This window comes from Peromyscus maniculatus, chromosome 5 (assembly GCF_049852395.1).
Source record: "Peromyscus maniculatus bairdii isolate BWxNUB_F1_BW_parent chromosome 5, HU_Pman_BW_mat_3.1, whole genome shotgun sequence".
NCBI lineage: Eukaryota > Metazoa > Chordata > Mammalia > Rodentia > Cricetidae > Peromyscus > Peromyscus maniculatus.
This window is the reverse complement of record NC_134856.1, coordinates 88,175,757-88,197,089: the sequence shown is the minus strand read 5'-3', so window position 1 is coordinate 88,197,089 and position 21,333 is coordinate 88,175,757. Positions and strand designations below refer to the sequence as shown.

Sequence of the window (21,333 nt, the reverse complement as noted above, 5' to 3'; positions counted from 1 at the left end):
TGAACATTCAGTAGGTAAAGTAAAAGGAGAAAAAGTTTGAATATTGGAAACCCAGATTGTGGTGGTATTGTGTTCACCAAAATATTGTGTACCTTAATAAACTTACCTGGGGTCAGAGAACAGACAAGCCACTAGTTAGTCAGTGATAGCACACGCCTTTAATCCTAGCATTCCAGAGATAGAAATCCCTCTGGATCTCTGTGAGTTCAAGGCCACATTGGAAAAAGCCAAGCATGGTGACACACGCCTTTAATCCCAGAGAGTGGTGGTAGAAAGCAAAGATATATAAGGCGTGAGGACCAGAAACTAGAGGCATTTGGCTGGTTAAGCATGTGGCTGGTTAAGCTTCAGGCTTTCCAGCAGCAGTTCAGCTGAGAGCCATTGAAATGAGGACACAGAAGCTTCCAGTCTGAGGAAAAAGGACCAGCTGAGAAGTTGACCAGGTGAGGTTAGCTGTGGCTTGTTTTGTCTCTCTGATCTACCAGCATGGACCCCAATAACTCGCCTCGGGTTTGATTTTATTAATAAGAACTTTTAAGATTCCTGATTATTTGCAATGGATAGTAAGCATGGCTGCCTCTTTTACAAGAGGGAGAAGAGCTGTTTACTTTAGTAGACATGTTTCATATTTCCTTGGAGGGAGCTACAGTCTCCATATGCCAAGACTGAACACTATACAACTTCTTAAATAAATGTAGAATAAAGGTAGTCAGTACCTTTTGCTTGTGTCATGTAAAACAACACAAGTAATCCTAGCAGGTAGATAGTCCTATGGTCCTACCCCTAGGTATAGAACTCATGCCAATTGTTAGTGTTAGAAGAGGGTGTGACAGTTTCTTCTAACTGTGTATCCCTTAGAAGCTGACCACACTCCAGTGGAAGACCACACATCCAAGATTATTTTGGCAGCACAAAATGATCTTAAGAGTGTTTTGGGGTTTTTTTTTGTTGTTGTTGTTGTTTGGTTGTTTGGTTGGTTTGGTTTGATTGTTTTTTCAGGACACAAAGTTTTAGATGGGTAGAGAAGGGGAATGGATCTGGGAAGAGCTGGGAGTAAGAATGAGCACAATGCATACAAAATTCTCAAAGAACTGATTTTAAAAAAAATAAATATAAAGAACAAAATAAATAAGTAAACAGAAAAAGATAAAGAAAACACAAAAAGAAGTAAAATAAAAATAAATAAAACCTCAAAAAGGAAAATTTAAAAAGATGTAAGAGACCAGGCAGAATTATTTTCCAATAGATGTTTATTGATTTCTTTTTTAAGTGTTAGTTTCACTTTTTAATATGCATATGTTGGGGGAGGCAAGTAGGTGCATATGAATACATGTGCCCAGAAAGGACAAAAAGAGGGACTCAGACATCCTGGAGCTGGAGTTACAGGCAATTGTGAGGTGCCAACATGGGTGCTGGGACCCAAGAGCAGTGCACCCTCTTCCCCTGTGAGCCTCCCCAGCATCCCCCCACCCCATTTCTCTTGGAATGCTTCTGGTTTTATTTTGTTGGAAGCTTACCTCTTTCAGTAGACTTTCATACTCAAAACATTTATATGTAAACTTAGCCTAATTTTTCCCTAATTTATTATAAAACAATGCTTCAGGAAAAAAGATATTCGAAAAAAGTTTTACTAGAAAGAAATAAGAGAGCATGCCACTGCCAACAAGTAAAATTACCAAAATCTGCTTTAATAACTAAGAAACTCAATAAGTTAATAAGATCCATTTCTTTACAATCAGAAAAGTGCTCTAAAATTCTTGAATAATGTTCAATAACTTGAACAAAATACATTTTAAAATTATATGATCCATGTGTTGAAAATGATTTTATTTTTGTAAATAAAAATGTAGACATGAGATTTCATAAAAATCAAGGAAGCTACATCAAATAGTTCCTTTTACTTTATAAATTCTCTAACTTGTGTGTTATTTGTAATCATCAGGACAAATAAAAGTCCTCTCTTACAATTCATAGTTTTGTGACAGTAGACAAGCACCTGGAGGCAGGAATACTGTTTCTCCAACACTCCACCAAATACAGATACACATTATCTGGAGGGAGGAAAGTCTCTGTCATGTTTAATAGCTCATGCTCAATATTCTTCCGAATATGGATAGTAAGGGTGATCCACCGCACTGAAAGAGAAGAAGAAACCCTTGTTTGCTCACAAGTCACACTTCCGGTAGACAAAATGAGGATAGTCATCATTTGAGGACCCAAATTTCAGTGGACCCTGCCTTGCTAAATGCAATGGAACACATCGGCAACTAAAGTTGTGGATCAACTGGTTTCATTATTTTCTTCTTAAAATTTTATTGTTATTATGTGTGTGTGCCAAAACATGCATGTGGAGGTCAAAGGATGGCGCTGCAGAGTCAGTTCTCTCCTTCCACCTTCTGGGGATTGAACTCAGGTTGCTGAGCTTGCATAATAAGCTTCTGTATCTACTGAGCTCCATTTCATGATTTCCTACATTTCAAGTTAGTAAGACCATGTAACTAAAGAAATCGGCATGTGATGGGAAAACAAAAGTTGGGGAATAGATAAATGTTTGGGAATAATAACTGTAGCTTGGGAAAGGATTGGCTCAAAGCAAATGCCAATGGACACAAAAAGGAGGAAGCTGAAAAAGAATTATGTTTTCCCTAGGACTTACTCATATCTTCTTTGAGAGTCCATCTTCCACAAAGATTATTTGAAATACATGTTACCCTGCTTTAGTACAAAGTTAGAATAGGCTTGATGCATTAATGTATATCCATTATTATTGAATTCTCTTTTATTTCTTTTGATTTTAATACACATTAATGAGAAAGCATTTTCATGGGCCTATTAATATATCATGAGATAGTCTGCCTCTGTTTCAAATGGACAGGTGAACCCTAATGACATTTATTTTGGCTGAAGGTCACTGGGCATTTTTTAACATCAGTTCTCAGTGACACAACTTTGATCTTTTTTTTGGAAACAAGGTCCACCTGTGTCCACTTGAACTCACTGTGCAATAGAGGATGACCTTAAACTTCTGGTCCTCCTGTTTCCATCTCCTGGGGGCTGAGAACAATGCTATAGGCTATCGTGCTCATTTTTTATGTGATGCTTGGGAAACACTGTATCAACTAAACTGCAGCCCCAGCTTGGCCAGTTTTGAAATGGGGTTGGTCTTGAGTCTCACTACATGTCATGAACTTAAAAAGAAATCTCTCTCTTCTAAGGTCTATAGGGACGCATTTGTTGCAAACATGTTCTGAAAATCAGGTATGTCTTCTGTAATGACACTATATTGAAAAACTATCATGTGTTGTTTGAGCTCACTGAAAAACTGGCTCTGGAAGCAGAGTAGTCACTTCCCTCATTTAAGACCCAAAGTATTTTTTTCTCAACATATCCTCCAAGGCCCCTTGTCTAGGGTTGGGATGTACCCACCCCCCAAAAATCTCTGAGCGGGAAAGAAGAAAGCAGTAAAATAACCCAAGTGTGAAAATATATGCTTTTGAGAACAGGGAGAGGTTTCCATAATATAAAAGTGCCTCCTGTGGGACAAAGAAGCCAGAAGTTCAGCCCTGGGAACTGCCTCATCTTCCTCTGTGATCTACACATAACGGACTTTCATATACTGTCCTTCTGTGTGAACTTTGTTCCCAGAGCACTTTGTTTACTCCCATGAAGAGAATGTATCTATCTGCCAAGGAATGTCAAGGGTAAGATAGGGCCCCTCCCTTACTCAGCTGTGCAACTTAGTGTGCTCAAGGACAGTACTCAAACAACCCCATGCAGCCAAGACATCTTTTGCCTCCTGAGCACATCTAGTGATAAGAAATAGTCTGAATGTTTTCCATTGTTTGTCTCTCCCTCCTTTGAACTCTGAGCTATCCAGAATAGAGAAAGCTTCACAGAATGCCAGTGAAGGTCCTCTTGAGCAGCAGAGCCTAGAGTCCCCCAGTTCTGTTGAATCTTGAATTGGACTTACTTCCTCATCACCAGTCACTGGTGGACTTCCTTAGTCCCAGGTTTCTGCTGGTTGTTGTAAGCACCCATTTTGATAATGTTATCTCTGTCTTCTGCTATTTGTTCTAGTTGGAATCTTTACCCTTAGGGGGTCATTCTTTTCTGCTCAAGATTAAGAACTAAAGCTGACAGCCTCAACTTCCCCAGGTGGTTTTTGCTTGATGTTTGTAAGCATCCAGTTTAATAACGTTACTTTTCTGCTGTTACATGTCCTTTTACCTAGAAGTCTCATCTGAGTATACCGTGTACTCAGCTTAGGACCTGAGAACTTAGCCTGAGAACTCAGCCTGGTTGTTTTAAAGGTGCTCTCTCAATCAATTTCTGGATATTTTGAGTGCACAATTTAATCATGTTTGCAATCTATCTTTCTATCTATTGCTACTTATTATTTTACTTTGACTTGATATATATATATATATATATATATATATATATATATATATATATATTAAACTCACTGACTCAAAAGCAAAAGTTTAGCTACATTGGTCATTCCCTGGATCCTACAGAACATTTTTATGGCTTGTCTGCATGTTACAGAAAGCAAACAACCTATAAAGCAGTCTAGAGGAGGTACTTACAATGACATTTTAGCATATCGAAAATTTTTATTGAGGCCATCAATCATTTTCATGTCCTCTGAGGTCAATTCAAAGTCAAACACCTAGAAAGAAAGACAGTCACAGAATAAAATAAAATAAAAATAAATAAGCCACTGAAGTGGCCTTCTACCTGGGAATATATGGGGGATAGCAACAAGGGTCTCAGAACATTTAGGTGAGCATTGCAGCCCCCTCCTTTCCCATTCCTTTCCTACTTTGATCCACATCACAAAAGAAAGACTCATCAATCCCTAATCTTAAGTAAGACAGAAAAAAAAGAACTCCCAATTTAATTTTCAAATCTAAATGAAATACTAGATTTAGCCTCACCAAAATTAACTGAATTTTTCTTCCTTTGCCACCATGGAGTTTGATCCAGCTTTGACTAGAACTCACCCAATCCTAGAGCGTAGTCTAACTCCTCTCCAACACTTGGTTGAGTTGAAGAAAAATCATCCCCTGATCAATTGTTAACCATATACTTGGTCATCTCATGTTCTCAAACATGATCTATGTCAATTCTTTTTTTGTTGTTGTTTTTGTTTTTGTTTTTTTCGAGACAGGGTTTCTCTGTGTAGCTTTGCGCCTTTCCTGGAGCTCACTTGGTAGCCCAGGCTGGCCTCGAACTCACAGAGATCCGCCTGGCTCTGCCTCCCGAGTGCTGGGATTAAAGGCGTGCGCCACCACGCCCGGCAATTCTTTTTTATCAAACGAACCTTTCTGATTGATCACTGAAATAATGGATCCTATATTAAATGATTTCTCCTATCTGCGTCAGTCTCTCTCACTCAAAACCATCTTTTTTGTATTTGATAATATGGAGTTCCCAATGGAAAGTGCTTTAATAGAAAAGCACAGAGAGCTTTGGTAAAAGATGCTGTCTACCACCTCATCAAGAAAAAAGTTCATCAAAAATTCAAGATTCTAGTTTGCAGACAGAGCTTAGTAGGTAAGATCATTTGCTGTATGAGCATTGGGACCTGAGTTCAAATCTTCGCCCCCACACAAAAAAGCAAGTCATAACTGTGCCGATAGTAGAATGGAAGAGACAGCAGGGCTGTTGAGGCTTGCAGGCTGCCAGCCTGTTCTCCATATTCAGTGAGAGAGCCTGTCTCAAGACAATAAGGCAGGGAGTAAGGAGAAGAGTATCCAGTACAGGACATACCCAACAACACATACACCATAGACACACACATTAAAAAAACCCTCAGGGTCCCATCCGTCTGTCTACCTACTACACATAATAGATGATTTTGTTAATTTGAGACAGAATCTCACGTTGCCGGAACTGACCTCAAGCTTACTATATAGCCAAGACTGCCTTAAACTTTCTGATTTTTTTCCCTTTTGTTTTTTCGTTTGTTTGTTTTTTGTTTTTTTTTAAATATTTATTTATTTATGTATTGTTTTACATAGAACTTTCTGATATTTATATATAATTTACATTTATATATAAATATTTATATGAAAATTAAATATATCTATCTAATCATTTGTCTATTAAAGATATCTGTGATGGTTAATGTTAACTGTCAACTTGACAGAATCTAGAATCATCAGTGAGATGGATCATTGGGCTTGCCTGTGTAGGATTATATTGATTATGTTAATTGATATGAGAAAACCCATCTTAATTGTGGGTAGGATCATTCCCTGAGTAGGAAATCTTGGACTGCACAAAAAGAAGAAGAGCTGAGCATGCATTTAAGCATTCAACCCTCTACTTTTTTACTGTAGCTACAATGTAACCAGTAATCAGCTCCCTCAGGCTTCTGCCACTATAATTATTATGATAAGGCATGCACGAGGCCTTGGCCGGTTGGGCCAAGGTGCCCTGGTGGGTGAGGGAGACATGCCGTGAAGACACAGTAGCAGTGGAAAGTTACTCACACCCCAGGCACAGCATCCCCATGGAAGTTGATTTTGAGGGCAGGGGAGAGGGAATGGAGGGAAAGAAAAAGGAGATGGAGATGGAGATGGAGAGGGAGAGGGAGAGGGAGAGGGAGAGGGAGAGGGAGAGGGAGAGGGAGAGGGAGAGGGAGAGGGAGAGGGAGAGGGAGAGGGAGAGGGAGAGGGAGAGGGAGAGGAGAGAGAGAGAGAGAGAGAGAGAGAGAGAGAGAGAGAGAGAGAGAGAGAGAGAGAGAACACTTCATGGGAATAGAAAGGAGGAATTTTCCTTTTAGAGGGGATTTTATGTCAGGACACAGGGAGGGTCCCCAAGGGGCGAGCCAGAATACCAACAATAATTTCCCTGTGATGGTGACTGTACCCTTGAAGTATGATTCAGAATAAACTCTTTCTTCCTAGAGTTGTTTTTGTCAGGACATTATATCACAACAACAGGAAAAGAAACCAAGACACTGTCTGTGCCTCTATCTCTCAGGAGTCCATCTTAAAAATATATTCTTTAAGAAATACAGCTGCCATGCAGCCATCTGTTAACACGTTGTTGTATTTTAAAATAAAATTATTATCAATAAAATTTATACTCATGTATCAAATTTGTCCATAAGAATAAATTTAACCAACAGCTCCAATATTTTTAATAAAATGTTGCTAATGTAACCTTTTATAAATATATTCATGATAAAATTGTTAGCTGTCATCTTAAAACTATTCAAATATTTGAGTCTGTGGGGTACATTTCTCATTGAAACCAGCAGCAGGTAATGGTGCTTACTGACACCTTGTTCCACCCTGAGACCCACATAGTAGAAGGAGAGGAACAACTCCTGTAAGTTATCCTCTGGCCACCTACTGTGTGCTGGTGAGTGTGCCCTCAAACACAAATACACACAGAAACTAAATAAAAGGGTAATTTTTTTAACCTTATGAGATTCTAAACAAAACAAATGAAAACCCACTGATTGGTATGAGAAACTAGCTAGTGCCTATACGAGAAAGCATTTAAGGACTAACTTTAATCATTGATTTCTTTATAGGGTCAGTCTATAAAATTATCTAGCTCCTTTTCTGCCTAGAGAAACACCAATGATAAAAGGAGAAATGGCCATATATAATATCCCATACTTCATAAAGTAAACCAGAATATAACTAAATAATTGTAAGTTAATGAAAAACTCACACAGAGCCATGCCTGGTACTATGGAAGTTTAAAAGAAAAAAAAAAAGCAAAAAATGTATTGGAATATTCCAACCAGCAGTCCTATTTGGATTTAATCTTAATGCAAATTGTTATCCTTAATACAAATAGGGATTTGTAAAGCAAAGAATATAAAATATTTAAAGTTCTCTGGCATCTGAAAGGACTCCCACAAGCAACTGAAGTAATAGAGCCGAAATACATCTTGTTAAAGAACTCATAAAAGATAAAGTCTAGTGTGGAGGAAACCCAGCCTTTTTTCCCAGTGCTTTATCTGCTGCCCTTTCAAGCTGCTGTCTGCAGTACACAGGGGCAATGCCTGGGAGTGAATAAAGAGCAAGTTCTCGCCTTTGAGGGAATTGCCCCCCAGGTCTCATTCTGGAGTAGTGCTATCGGGCATTTACCTGGAAGTTCTCTTTGATTCTCTTCTCATTGAAGCTCTTAGCCAAAACCACCACACCCCTCTGTAGCTGGTAGCGCAGGGCAACCTGGCCTGGAGATCGGTTGTGTTTCCTGGCGATGGTCTTTAAGACAGGTTCCTCCAGGAGGTATGGACTATCACTCTTGACCCTGGGGAAAAAAAATAGACAAAACATACTCACACAGAGATGACAAATCTGGAATATGTTGCCACCTTACCCATATTCCCAGACCATTAAAAGAAGTAAGTACAATACAGTATAGTTAAAGCAGAATTTTGTGAGTAATGATGGAGATTTATTTTTTATTGCAGCAATTGTAAGCAGCTAAGTTGCCCATTGAGAGATAAGAAGATAAATACTATGTAGGACATGTGTCCATGCAATGGAATATTTCAGAAATACAGATACTCCATTTTATCCTCAGGGGGTCTTATAGCACTGGTCTCTATGTGCATTATACATACATATATATGAAATGATACCTTTTCCAACTTCAGTAAGTAAATCTTATGTTTGGTGGTATAACAAAGCTAGCATGAACTTTTTTTTCCTTCTTGACAATTTCAGGGATAGGAGATTCATTCTTACCATAGATCTTAGAAACCTCAGTATATAAATTTTCTCTTTCATTAAGCTGAGAACTTTCCCATTTTCATATGAAGTAAGTGCTTCTCTTTGCCCTATCCAAATTGCAAACATCACTATTCTCATGTTTTTGAGCCTTTATTAAGTGAGATAAGGGTGACTTGAATGCAAGTCCTGCCATGCTATGATGGTTGTCCTGATAAACCAGACAACTAACAAGTGACTAGCATAATGGAGTAGATTTGGTGAGAATACATTGAAAAAGGGTAATTCTTATCCTGGGTAGCACGTGATTTCATCAAGTTACTTAGAATAATATGCAATTTAAAATAAGAATTTCTTATTTCTCAAATTTTTCCTTTGATAATTTCAAGCTTCCATTAATTAATTGATAACTGAAAGTATGGGAAGGAGAGAGGGAGGGAGGGAGGGAGGGAGGGAGGGAGGGAGGGAGGGAGGAAGGAAGGAAGGAAGGAAGGAAGGAAGGAAGGAAGGAAGGAAGGAAGGAAGGAAGGAAGGAAGGAAGTCAGGGAAAAATGCTATAAAATTAATGAACTACAGGTAATTGTCATCACACTGGCCACCAAAGCATAGATATGTAAATTCCAGATAGGAATGGAAGCATAAGTCTGTAATTGTAGCACTTGGGAGATTGAAGCAAGAGGTCCTGATGCATGAGTTTGAACACAGCATGCTCTTCATAGCATGATCCTATTTCAATCTATGCCCCTCACCCAAAGCACAAGATTCCTATAGAATAGGCAAAACTTCTCTAAAGCAAAAAATAGTATAAAAACTGTCTTAAAAGTGATAAAAAAAAACTGTCTCAGAAGGAATAAGAACTTCAAAAGACATATAAAAAGTCATTTATTGTGAATATTTATTAACTTCTGTTTTATTTTGTTTTACTTTAGAAAATCGAGTTTCCACATTAAACATTACACTCTATTAAAAGGACAGGACAAGAGACAATGTCTTTGACAGCCATCAAAATGTTTTCTTTCTTCTGCTTCACCTTAGTTATGGTTTCTATGGCTATCATGACCAAAAGAAACCTGGGGAGGAGAGGACTTACCTCATCTTACACTTCCACATCACAGTCCATCATCAAAGGAATGCATAACAGGAACTGAAGTAGAGGTCATGGAGGAATGTTGCTACTGCTTTGCTCGACTAGTTCTCTTATACAACTCAGAACCACAATGGTGGTGTTACCCACAGTGGGCTGGGCCCTCACACATCAACTATTAATAAAGACAATCCCACAGTCTTGCCAATAGGCCAATCTTATGGAGCCTTTTGTTTTTTGTTTTTTGTTTTTTGTTTTTTTTCCAGTTATGATTCCCTCTTACCAGATAAGTCTAGGCTTGTGTCAAGCTGACAAAAATAAAATAAAATAAAATAATAATAATAATAATAATAAAAGCACAGGCATATACAAACCCACTGTCTCTGCATCTACAAACAGAACTCAGAATTCACTGATAAATGTAAAAGCAGTACTATTTTCCTAAGCCTACATATTTTTTAACTTATCAATGTACATACAACTATATGCCCTTGACTTCAACTACACATATCCTTTGAAAAATCTCTAATGACATGTTGGATACCCTGCAATTCAATATCACCACTTGGAAAGACAGTTGTATTTTCTCTTGGGAATTCTCTCTTTTTGGTTTCTGCATAAAATTGTCTGATATTATGAGAGAAGATGGTTCTATGCACCTCCTAAATTAAATATTAAATGTTGTAGAAATAAGAAAATTTCTAGAAATGATATGAATGTGGGTTTTACCTTCTATCCACTTGTCCAAATGGCATGGCTAGGATATATGCAGTCTAATCTCTGGAAACTGTGCCCTAAAATCCCTTTTAGAGCTCTACTTATTAGTGTTGGAAACAGACAGATAAAGCAAGAAGAAAAGATCACTAGTGAGCCTAGAATTATTGACATAAGGAAATGAAGTCCAATAGTCTCATTACCAGTTTGAGTCTCTGTGGGATCCCAGGGCACTGTAGGCAACCAGAACAATGTCTTTGGACTTGCAGAACTCCAGGAGTTTGCTCTGGTTGAGATACGGGTGACATTCTACCTGTAAATTTCAAAAACAAAATGGAACCAGAACATATGCGCCAACAATGTCATGCAGGTTTTAAAACCTCAAGACCACTTCTACATTGACTTAAGTACAATATGCTTCAAATAAGTATTTTTTCCATGAAATACCTTTTTTTCTGTCCTTTTGTTAGCATCTTGAGATTAAAATCTCCCATTTCCAACTTGTGGTCTCTGTCAATTCTATAGAATGAAGCTAAAGCCCGTTAGAGCAATGACTGAGTATAACCATAGGTGAGAAGACTACAAGCTGAGCCTAAAACTCTTTGCCCTCTAGAGAAGGAAGAAGTCAAAGACTTGTGAAAGGACCAGCGAGTTCAGGGGAACAAATGAGGTGAGAATGAAAAGGGAGAGTGTACACACTGAATGTTAAAATGCCATGCCTTTTAACATTCAGGGGCTCACATGACTTTGATCTTCTGTTATCAAGTCCTTTGCTCTGATCCTCAACATATAAGAAACCCAAAAGCAGCCTACCAAACTACCATGGTGATCAATGACTAATTTCCCCTGGTATGAGGGGAACTTTAACAGGATAAAATGCTTAATTTCTTTAGTAAATAAGTCAAAGGAGAAAGAGAATGAGAGTGAAAACAAGGAACAGGGAAAGGGGGAAAGACGAAAGTAAGAATGGAAAGGAGACATGAATGCAAGAGAGAGAACCTATTGATGCAATGAAAAATTTAATAGACATAACCACCCAGCTGCAATATGTAGACTTTTTTTCCTCACTGCTTTGAACACAGCTAGGCATAGTGACAAACACTTGGCTACTTGGGAGGCTAAGGCAGGAAGATTAAAATTTCAAGGTCAACCAGAGCATTCAGAGAGATCCTACCTCAAAATAATGTGTTAAAGAACACAGGATATAACTCAGTGTTAGAGCACTTGCCTACTGTGTGTGATGACTCTGGTTCAATACCAAGTACCAAGGAAATAAAAAGACATGATTACATTTTAACACTCAAAACATTTAGTTATACCAACCATTGCTAAAAGTGTGGGTGTTTTAACAATATTCTAGCAATGTTAATTTTTTTAAATCATGCATTTTTAAAATATGGGCTAAAATTACATAATGCCTGACTCAAAATACTTCAAAATAGTGTGTATCTAACAAATTTGTACAGGAGAGAAATTATTGCTTAAGCGTGTTGATGGGTGTGAGTGAAGGAATTTCTCATCACACAATTCTCGGTGCCTTTTGTAGCTTTTGTAGCGGCAAAAGTTAAAAGTTTTTGAAAGGTATTAAAAAAATATTTTCAATCTGAATTTAGAGACAAAACCACCACAAATTGTCTAGAGTCCCACCAGAACAGCACAGCAGCAATACAGTCTTGTTATGCCTCGTTTCAGTCAATTTGTTTGTTTGTAAGATTTTATATGATTTTAAGTACAGCACATGCTGTGAGTGTGACTGAGCAGTGGTATTCCTTCTAAGAACAGCAGTGATTTTAATCAATCCAACTGCCTTTCCCCTGTCTTGTTCTTCCCATTCTAGTCAACCTGAACCATCACTGATATTTCCTACCTTGGTGAAAACAGCTATATTCTAAACAGCTGCCCAAAACAGAAATTTGGGAAGTATCAAGTAAGGAAGAAGTTTGTGAGGAAGAGAAGGGAAAGGCCAGCCAAGGTGAACTAAGAGCTTACCTGATTGCAAGTGGGCTTGTATTTGAGTCCTGGTTTGTTCAGAATCAATTCCAGCTGTTTGTGGTTGAAATTGGACACCCCTATGGACTTGGTTAACCCTGAGTCTTTACACTTCTCCAGTGCCTGGGGAGGAAGAAAATATCTGATTAATCCTTATTGTATTCTGTCCTTTGGAGTTTCTCCTTGGACTTATTTGAACACTTACACAATAATTTCATTTATTTACATAATGATTTCATTTACTTAAATAACAATTTCAGTTATAATTTCAAAATAATGTTGTCACTTGAATACAGCCTTGCCTAATGCACTTACCTGCATGAATACATATTTGTCTGCTCATTCAATTACATGCACCTTGAGAACAACAAATACACATAAGTCTCCCGTTATCTTCTTCACCCTCTTTAGTGGCATCTGTTTTGATGCCAGGCACACAGTGGTACTTTAATAAATGGCCTCATAGTCAAAGACAAAGAATTCTCAGATCTTGTGCTGGTTAAAAATGCATTGTTACATTTTTCCTATAATGTTGAAAAACTATATATGAGATAGAATATATGATGTCAGACTTCATTCTCAGTTATATCTTGCCCTGGGCTAAGACAGGTTACACTTCTCCAAAGGTGTGTTTATCTGTCCTGGAATAGTGTTGTAACCCTTCTTGAGTTTCTTTCTGCTGATCCCCTTTACAAGGCTTATATCATTGATTGGATCTATGAGACAAAGAAATGTCTGCCCCAAATCACAGCTGAAATTAAAAATTAAAGTTCGTCCCTCTCAACTCTTACCCTATAGATGAGATTACAGAAATACAGAGAAGGGTTTGTTGATGTTGTTGTTTATTCTTCTCTCTTATATTATATCCCAACCAAAGTTCCCCCACCCTCCACTCCTCCCAGTTCCTCCTCCCCACCTCCCCTCTCCCCCAGATCCACTCCTCCTCTGTTTCCCTATAGAAATGAGCAGGCCTACCAGGGATATCAACTGAACTCAGCATAAGTTACAATAAGACTAGGCATTATGATATATCTTAGGCTTGTCAATTAAGGAAACAAAACCCATCTCTTCTAATTCTTTATTAATTGGTTCCTATCTTGCCACACAGTGCCTTATGGTATCTGCAGTAGTACATACCTCCCATGTATCACGAATATCCACTATTTCTAAAATAATTTTTCCACTGGCATCCTTTGGCAGAAGTTCCTCTCCAGGCTAGAATGCAGAGAGAAGAGAAATTAACAAATACTTTTCTCTAATAGTCAATTTCTAGTGCCTAATGAGCTTACTCATTCAACATTCAGGAGCTTGCGTTAATCACTCATGTGCACACCTTTCCTCTTAATTGCCTCCACTTTTCTCCCCCTCTGGACTCCTCTTAAATCCCTAGATTTCACCAATTTTTAATTTCCATTGGAATTTATTTCTTATCCAATGACAGAATGGTGTTAAAGACCATTATTAATCATGAACTTTTGCTCTACTTTATGATGCCCCAATTCTGAGTTAATGTGTCTATCAGATGTAATCCACAAACATGCATCATAATAAGAAAATGAAGCCACAAGGCCCAAAGGAGCCCAAGCCCAAATGTCCCTTACCCAAATTCAAATCCCTGTGTCCTAGTATGAGACATATACATAGGCACGAACGTGCCCTAAGGAGGCAGAGACTCCAGGGTGGAGTCTCCACAATCTGGGGAACTCTGATTGATAAAAGGCAGTGAAGTCCTTGAATTTCAACCTTCATGAAGAATGGAGGATGAGCATTTTAAGAAGTCTTGCCCATGGGGTTGCTCAGCTGTCATGGAGAGTCATAATCATTTAGCCATTCTGTTCTTCTCAGATAGATGTATCTCTCTCAGCAAGAGTCCAGAAAAATCTCATTGTCTTGACATAATATAACAGTCTAGGGCATAAAAATTCAAAACTGACCTTCATAGCAAATGGAAAATGAACAATGCAGAGATCTACATAATCCAGCCCAAGTTTCTTCAGTGATCTCTCCAGGCACTGACGAACCAACTCTGGTCTAAGGAAGGTATTCCAAATCTACAGTTTCCAAACAAAATTACACATTGTGGTGAAAGGATTAAGACCTGCTATGATGGTCTCAACTAAACTAAGAACATCTGGGGCTAAGGTTTTATATTTTTTTATTAATTTTTTTCATGTATTTTGATCATGAATTTCCCCTCACACAACTTTTCCCAGATCCTCCCCAATAACGCTCCCCAAATGTATGCTGCTCTTTATACATCACATCCTCAATAGAACACTGAGATTTATTTTAGTGATGACAATGTGAGGGAAATGGCAGAATTTAGAAAACAACCAATTTAAGTGTTCAAGAATTAGATGTTGTAGTCTCAAAGAGCCAAAAAATGATGGACTAGGAGTAGGGGAAAATAGAGAGAAGCAGCAGAGATACAGCAAAACATTAAATCGGGGCTGAAAAAACATCTACTAGAAACTAACTGTGAAAGCCCCATTGAGGTAGCCAGATGGAATTTCCCAGTTAAAAGTCCATTCTGGGCAGAGTGAAGAATAAATACCCTTGGGTGAGACTTGCAAGTAACTGAACAAATAGCAGTAGATAGAGTTGACATAGGATTGACTGTCCTTAGTAAATCCAGAACCAGTTCTAAGAGATCTAGTGTAGCAACAAGCTGTCACCAGTGTAAACATAAGTAGGAGATGTCTATAGAAACCTCAACTCAGGTTGCATTACACTGGAAGCCTGCCTTTCCACCTGAGAAAACATTGCAAATTTCAGTACATTCAGTGCTGATTGGAGAAAAGGATTTTCCCTTTTGTGAACATTTTCAACCTCACTTTGGTAATCTACTGAAGGAATAATTACTCAGGGCCCAGAGAGGCCAGATTATCCAACAAAACTGTTTCCTTATTTTATATCCAGGCAATGTCTGATATTCAGAGACACTGAGTAGCTGTTTCCCACATTTAGTATACTTTGGAGCAAAGCAAGCCTTTTCTTTTTTAATTTTTTTAATTAAGTGTGTGTGTGTGTGTGTGTGTGTGTGTGTGTGTGTGCGCGTGCGCGCGCGCGCGTGCGTGTGTGTGTGTGTGTGTGTGTGTGTGTGTGTGTGTGTGTGTGTGTCCACTGATGCATGTGCAAAGGTACCACATATATAGAGGTAAGATATCAGGAATCATTTCTCTTCTCCCATGTACATTGTGGAATAAAACGTTGCCAGGCATGGCAGTCTGTATCTTTTTCCACTGAGTCATCTTGTTGGCCCTGTTCTCTATGCTTCTATAATGTGTCTTTGCAATAAAGACATGATTCAAACTGAGGCCAAAGGGGTGGTGTCTCCCTTCCCAGTAACTTATCTGAATCGACAGTGGTTTCTAGCCATTCTAGCCACAAGTGCTCACCTTGGTGGTATAGAATAACTCCTCCCTCTTCACAGTTCCATCAGCCATCTTATCCCGGAGGGCCTGTCCAACTTCTTCCTCATTTTGATAGAAGTATGCGGCATCTATGTGACGGAAACCTACATCAATGGCTACTTTGGTGGCCTCAGTAGCCTTGCTTTTTGGAATCTGTGAAATAAAAGTAGGAAAAGTTGGGAATCTGACCAACTCAGAAAAAAAAAAAAGGCCATTTATTTCTTCCTAGTATTTTATCCAAGGTGCTGCCAGCCCCATGGTTGATCTTGTTTGATGATACAAACCTTGATAATAGATTTACAATCTATCTGGAGATACAAACTACAAAAAGACTAACTTCTAAATCTGACTGAATGAATTAGTGATGTAGGATTCCTATGAAGCATGGAAATGCAAGTTTCATTCAATAAAGATAAATTTTAAGGAACTAGCTAGGAGGAAAGCTACATACTGGGAGAAAAATTCTAAGGTACTCAGTAGACAGGACAGGTGTACATACACATAGATATGTGTGAGCTGACAACTGAAAATTAGCTATTACCCATCATTCTCAATTTCCACTCAAATAGGCTTTTCAGTTCACTCAAGATTCTTTTATTCTCTTCATTTTCCAGGTCCTTGCTTTCAGCGTTCATGCAGTAAGCATTTGCTGAGTGACTTCTTTTTGCCTAACACTATGTTAGGCTCTGAGCACTAGAGATTATTCATAAACAAAAGGTCGGGCTCTTTTTCTTTCATGAGGTTTCTGAGAAGAAGTGGAGGAGACAGTCATTACACAAGAAAGTATGAAAAGTGGATGGGGTAACCCACACCTATAATTCTAGCACTTGGGAGCTGGAGAGGCAGGAAGATCGGAAGGTCAAGGTCATCCTTATCTACATAGTGAGTCCAAGGCCAAACTGGAATGCATGAGACCTTGTTTTAATCATCATCATCATCATCATCATCATCATCATCATCACCTTAACAGCTCTCCATCTGTGCTTCAAATATCTCTATTTTGTTGTAAAAACCACACAGAAGTGGATCTTTAGCCTTTGTAGACTCCTATGATTGCCAGGATGAATTTTAATGCCAATTATAAGCTTGATCATAAACACTGAATTGGTTAATTGTCAATTAATAGCTACATAATTTACCAGGATTACTTTAATAGGTGTACGCATAAATGTATATTGTATATTATGGTGGTAAATTGCCATAGGCTGCTAAAACTCATTGAGGAGCTAGCTCTGGAAGCAGATTTTCCTCTCCACCAACTTCAGACACAAACATGTTTATGTCATTTGTCCTGCAAAACTTTCTGACCTGGATCAGGTTGACCCTCTGGCTTTGTGCCAGGGAGAGGAAAATAGCAAGCAGCTAACAGTATTGAAAACATGTGTCATAAAAACAGCTAGAATATAAATCATTCCCAGCAGAGGTGATTATTGTTTATCCCATGATGTGAAATGGCTATAGGAGGAGGAGGAGGAGTCCCATAGGAAGCTCATCCATGCGGAGAGAAAGCTAAATAAGGAACTCCAACTTGCTGCCTCAACTTCCACAGTTAGTTCTTGGTGGATGCTGTGAGTATCCAGTTTGATGATGTCAACTCTATCTGCTGCTATTTGTTCAGTTACTTGGAAGTTTCACCCAAGGGGATACTTCATTCTGACCACAATGGACTTTTAACTGGGAAATTCCATCTGGCTACTTCAATGGGCTATCACAATTAGTTTCTGTTGGATGTTTTTCAGCCCCCTGATTTAATTTGCTGTATATCTGCTACTTCTCTCTATTTGAACCTCATAATTTATTCTTTTACTTTTATTGCATATATTTAATAAATCATTCATTCAAAACCGAAAGTACAGCCATCATAGATGATACTCCAGACCAGTAAAATGTGTATTATTTCTTTCTAGTTTAAACATTAGTTTATTTATTCTAATATTTGTCCTTACTGACAAAAATTGACCCATTAATTTTACATGTGAAAAATTTACATGAGTCTGGCCCTTGGTCTGCATCAGAATTGGGAAGATTGAAGGGGAGGATGCTAAATCCATATCAATAAACAAAAACACAGTGAAAGCATCTATATGTGGCAGATACCCAGAAAGCTGACAACTATTTGCCTGGCCAGCTACTGTTACCAGGACAAGGACCACACCTCACTAAGCTGCTGTTGGGGAACAAAGTCAGGATAATAATATTTACAAAATCTCCTCAAATTTCAATCAGTGTATAATTTCATGATTTAATCTGTTATCCTGTGTTTGTGTTGTTCCCAGGAAACTTGGCTAGACAATCAAAGTCACAAGGCAACCAACTGAGCAGGCTTTTGTATCATCAATGATCCCACAGGGAGGTCATTGGTGGAGCAAGAGCACATTCAGAATAAAAACTCCTACTAGATTGTGAAGGAAGTTTCTGTTTGTTCCTTTCTATCTCTCAAAGAATGTATTGCCTTTACTTTTGTAAGTGAAAGCACTATAGAATCCTTTTGTTATATTTTCTAAGATATAAGTCTATCTTTAATAGTAATAACAAATGTCAGTTAAAAGCTATAGAACACATATTGTATGCTTAATCTATTACAGAGGATAACTGAAATAAACTGGTTCTATCCAGTACTAATATTTCATCATTCTTCCACCAACATTGAATAAATTGATCTCTGTCATTTGGAGACAATATTTCCCAAGCCACCTCAAAGCTTCTATTATCTGTGACTAGATTTAGACACTTTCACTGCAATGAGCTATTGGATTGGGTACATAATGTGTTTGGTAAGAAGTGTCATCCTATCCTCATTGTTCCTTTATATATTGCAAGTCTTTGATACTAACCTATGAATGGAATGATTGTGGATCCTCATAGACATTTTTTAAAAGTTTGACTTGCATTCTAAATGCTTATCTTTATGCCCATAGATTAGTACATCTCTCAGTCTTCATCAAAGAAGCTTCTTTTTGTCATAGACAATGACTAATACCAGGACCCACAACTATTTAAGTCCAGAGAATAGGTGAAGTGCTCACCTATAAACTGGACTTCTATATCAAACCCTTTCTTTGAGAGGCTCAGGAACATCATGGAAGAGAAGGAAGAAAGATTATAAGAACTAGAGATCATGGAAACAGGAAAACTACCATAAAGCAGTGTCTTCTGCATGTGACAGAGCTGCTTGCATTCATGAGCTGACAGCAGCTGTGGTTGTCTGCACAAAACTTGCATGTTATCCAATCCAGTCATCACTGCAGCATGGACAGAGGATGTACTGAGAAGGCTTCACCCCCAGCTCTTGACAGTTAATGGCTTCTGGGGAAAAGAGAATCTGTTTTGTTCAGGCTTATGGCCCCAAGTAGGTTGGCCATGTTCTAGTGGATGGCATCAAACTCAAGAGCATATAGTAGTATTAATGGACTTAGTAGGTTATTTAAAAAAGAGAAAGAGAAAAAAGAAGAAATAAAGTTGGGAAAGAGATGTGAGAGTACCTGGAGGAGTTAGATGTGTGGAATGACTGGTGGATATGATCAAAATATGATGCATACATGCATGAAATTTTAAAAACCTGTTCAAAGAGTTGAAAATCTCTAACAAACATATCTTCTTACAAAAAAAAAAAAAAACTCATAGCAAAGCTGCTATGCAATGTCCCTACTGTTAGCCATTTTCTCCCATAGCAATTTCTAACCAAGAGTAGATTGCAGGAGAAGCCTGAGCTTGAGATGATCAGAATTTAAAAATTAGTAAGAATACTTACATCAAGGATTGATTACACTCATATATGTAAGTACTTAAAATATGTAGTAAACACTGAGATTTGTCAGGAAACAATGTTAATAACAATAATGACAGATAATCTTCCTACAAAATCATTAACCTCCAGAGCTAACATCATGGCATTTCACCGAGTACCACTAAGGATCGCCAAGCATGAACAGAAGTAAATTGTAGACAGTGAAAGGGGAGCCCAGATGAATGATCCACTAGGAGCAGGTCTCCTGCCTTCTGAAAGTACTTCCAGGATAACTGTTATCTAACCTTTTTGTTCCAAGAGGTATACTTACTTCTTCGGGAGCAAACGTGCCAAATCCAAGCACTGGCATCAAGTTTCCATCATTCAGCTGCACTGAACGACTATGCTTGAGATCCATGATATCAACAGCCAAAATCTGACTCTTGCCTTTCCTTCCTTACTAACCTGAGCTGAATGAAAGGCAAAGCTCCAGCATTCTTTATTTCTGTCAAGGTAGGCGGGGCCTATATTACAAACTCTGAAAAGCTGGAGTGAGTCCACTGGATTTCTGGTAATACTTTCAAAACTCTACAGGATTATCTTACAGGAAATACACACAGAAAGTTTATACATTAGAAGACATTAGAGTTTCAGCTCCTAAGCTGAAAAGTTACCTGTGACAATCTGCCCCTGATAATAACACCAGGCTTACTTTATAAGATGCAAAACTATCATCAGGGTGTTACTTTCTAAACACGGATTCTGCTGCAGAACCTTCATTAATCTCCTCACTCTCTATTTGTTATGTAAATCCCATCAAAAAATACTTTATAGAATTTCACAAAGCTGGATGTCTGTGCCCTAGCACACAGAAAACAAAATTCCTTTGGAATATTCACCTTTAATTTGGTTATATAATTATCTTTTTCCCTGTGTTAAGGCTTCACTCAAAAATCAGATTATATCTCTATTTAGCTTCTTTCATCATTTTTATTATAAAAAAAAAACTAGATTGATAGCACAGGTTACTATCTGGATTGTTACCTTTGTTTAAATGGTGGTTTATTTCCAGAACATCCGGCTGACCTCAGTCACTACCAAACTTAGGAAATCTGCTCACTCTGCTCAGCATATGTGCTTGAGTCTCAGATTCTTCATGACTCCTGCAGCCTCATTGGATAGGATTCATCATGCTTTCTTGGGTCACCTTACATTGTTCTCACATCTATTAATGCAGTTCAAAAACAAGTTAGCGAATTGTACTCTAAATTAATTCCGAAAGTCAGCTAGAACAGAAAACCCTAAGTAGCTCTTTGTTCAGTCTCACCGTTATGTCACACTTCCTCAGCTTGAAATTCTACAACTGGTATTCCAATAGCACTACAATTTATCTAGTTATTTACTGTCCATCCCCATCCCTTGGCAGAGTCAGAATTTTGTCTGATTTTATTGATCTTTTTATTGTGTATTATCCCAGCATTTTATCAGATATAAATTTAAAGAGTACACACTTTGTCTTTTCTTCGGCTCAACTGTTCAACTAAACAGAAATAAAGTTACATTCTATGAGCAGGCTGAGCACTAATGTAGCCCTGAACATAGAGAAGCAATGGCCAAGGAAGAAAAGAAAAGACTCATCCTAGGCACAAAGAAAAACTGAGTAGTCAAGTCAGGCACATGCTGACAATGGATAGAATGAGG

General features: G+C 38.1%; 1 protein-coding gene across 2 annotated transcripts; it reads right to left on the bottom strand.

Moving 5' to 3' along the window:
• Nucleotides 1-1,798: 1,798 nt before the first annotated feature.
• Nucleotides 1,799-20,119, bottom strand: LOC102909418 (aldo-keto reductase family 1 member C15). 2 transcript variants are annotated; one of them, XM_006987815.4, is made up of 9 exons: nt 19,964-20,119; nt 15,891-16,058; nt 14,427-14,543; nt 13,630-13,707; nt 12,493-12,615; nt 10,707-10,816; nt 8,118-8,283; nt 4,590-4,672; nt 1,799-2,135 (listed from the first exon to the last, which is right to left on the bottom strand). In XM_006987815.4, the coding sequence occupies exons 1-9, from the start codon at nt 20,048-20,050 to the stop codon at nt 2,093-2,095; spliced, it is 975 nt and encodes a 324-aa protein (XP_006987877.1). In that variant the 5' UTR covers nt 20,051-20,119; the 3' UTR covers nt 1,799-2,092. The 2 variants fall into 2 exon arrangements, with proteins under 2 accessions (XP_006987877.1, XP_076428977.1); XM_076572862.1 differs by lacking the exon at nt 14,427-14,543 and having other exon boundaries at nt 1,948-2,135.
• Between the last annotated feature and the right edge of the window lie 1,214 nt (nt 20,120-21,333).

Coding starts and splice junctions, on each gene's coding strand:
- LOC102909418 (XM_006987815.4), bottom strand. CDS start 20,050: ATGGATCTCAAGCATAGTCGTTCAGTGCAGCTGAATGATGGAAACTTG. Junction 12,616..13,629: donor ATATTCGTGATACATGGGAG/GTATGTACTACT, acceptor CTTCCTCCCCAG/GCACTGGAGAAGTGTAAAGA. Junction 8,284..10,706: donor TCCCACAGAGACTCAAACTG/GTAATGAGACTA, acceptor TTTTTTCCCCAG/GGTCAAGAGTGATAGTCCAT.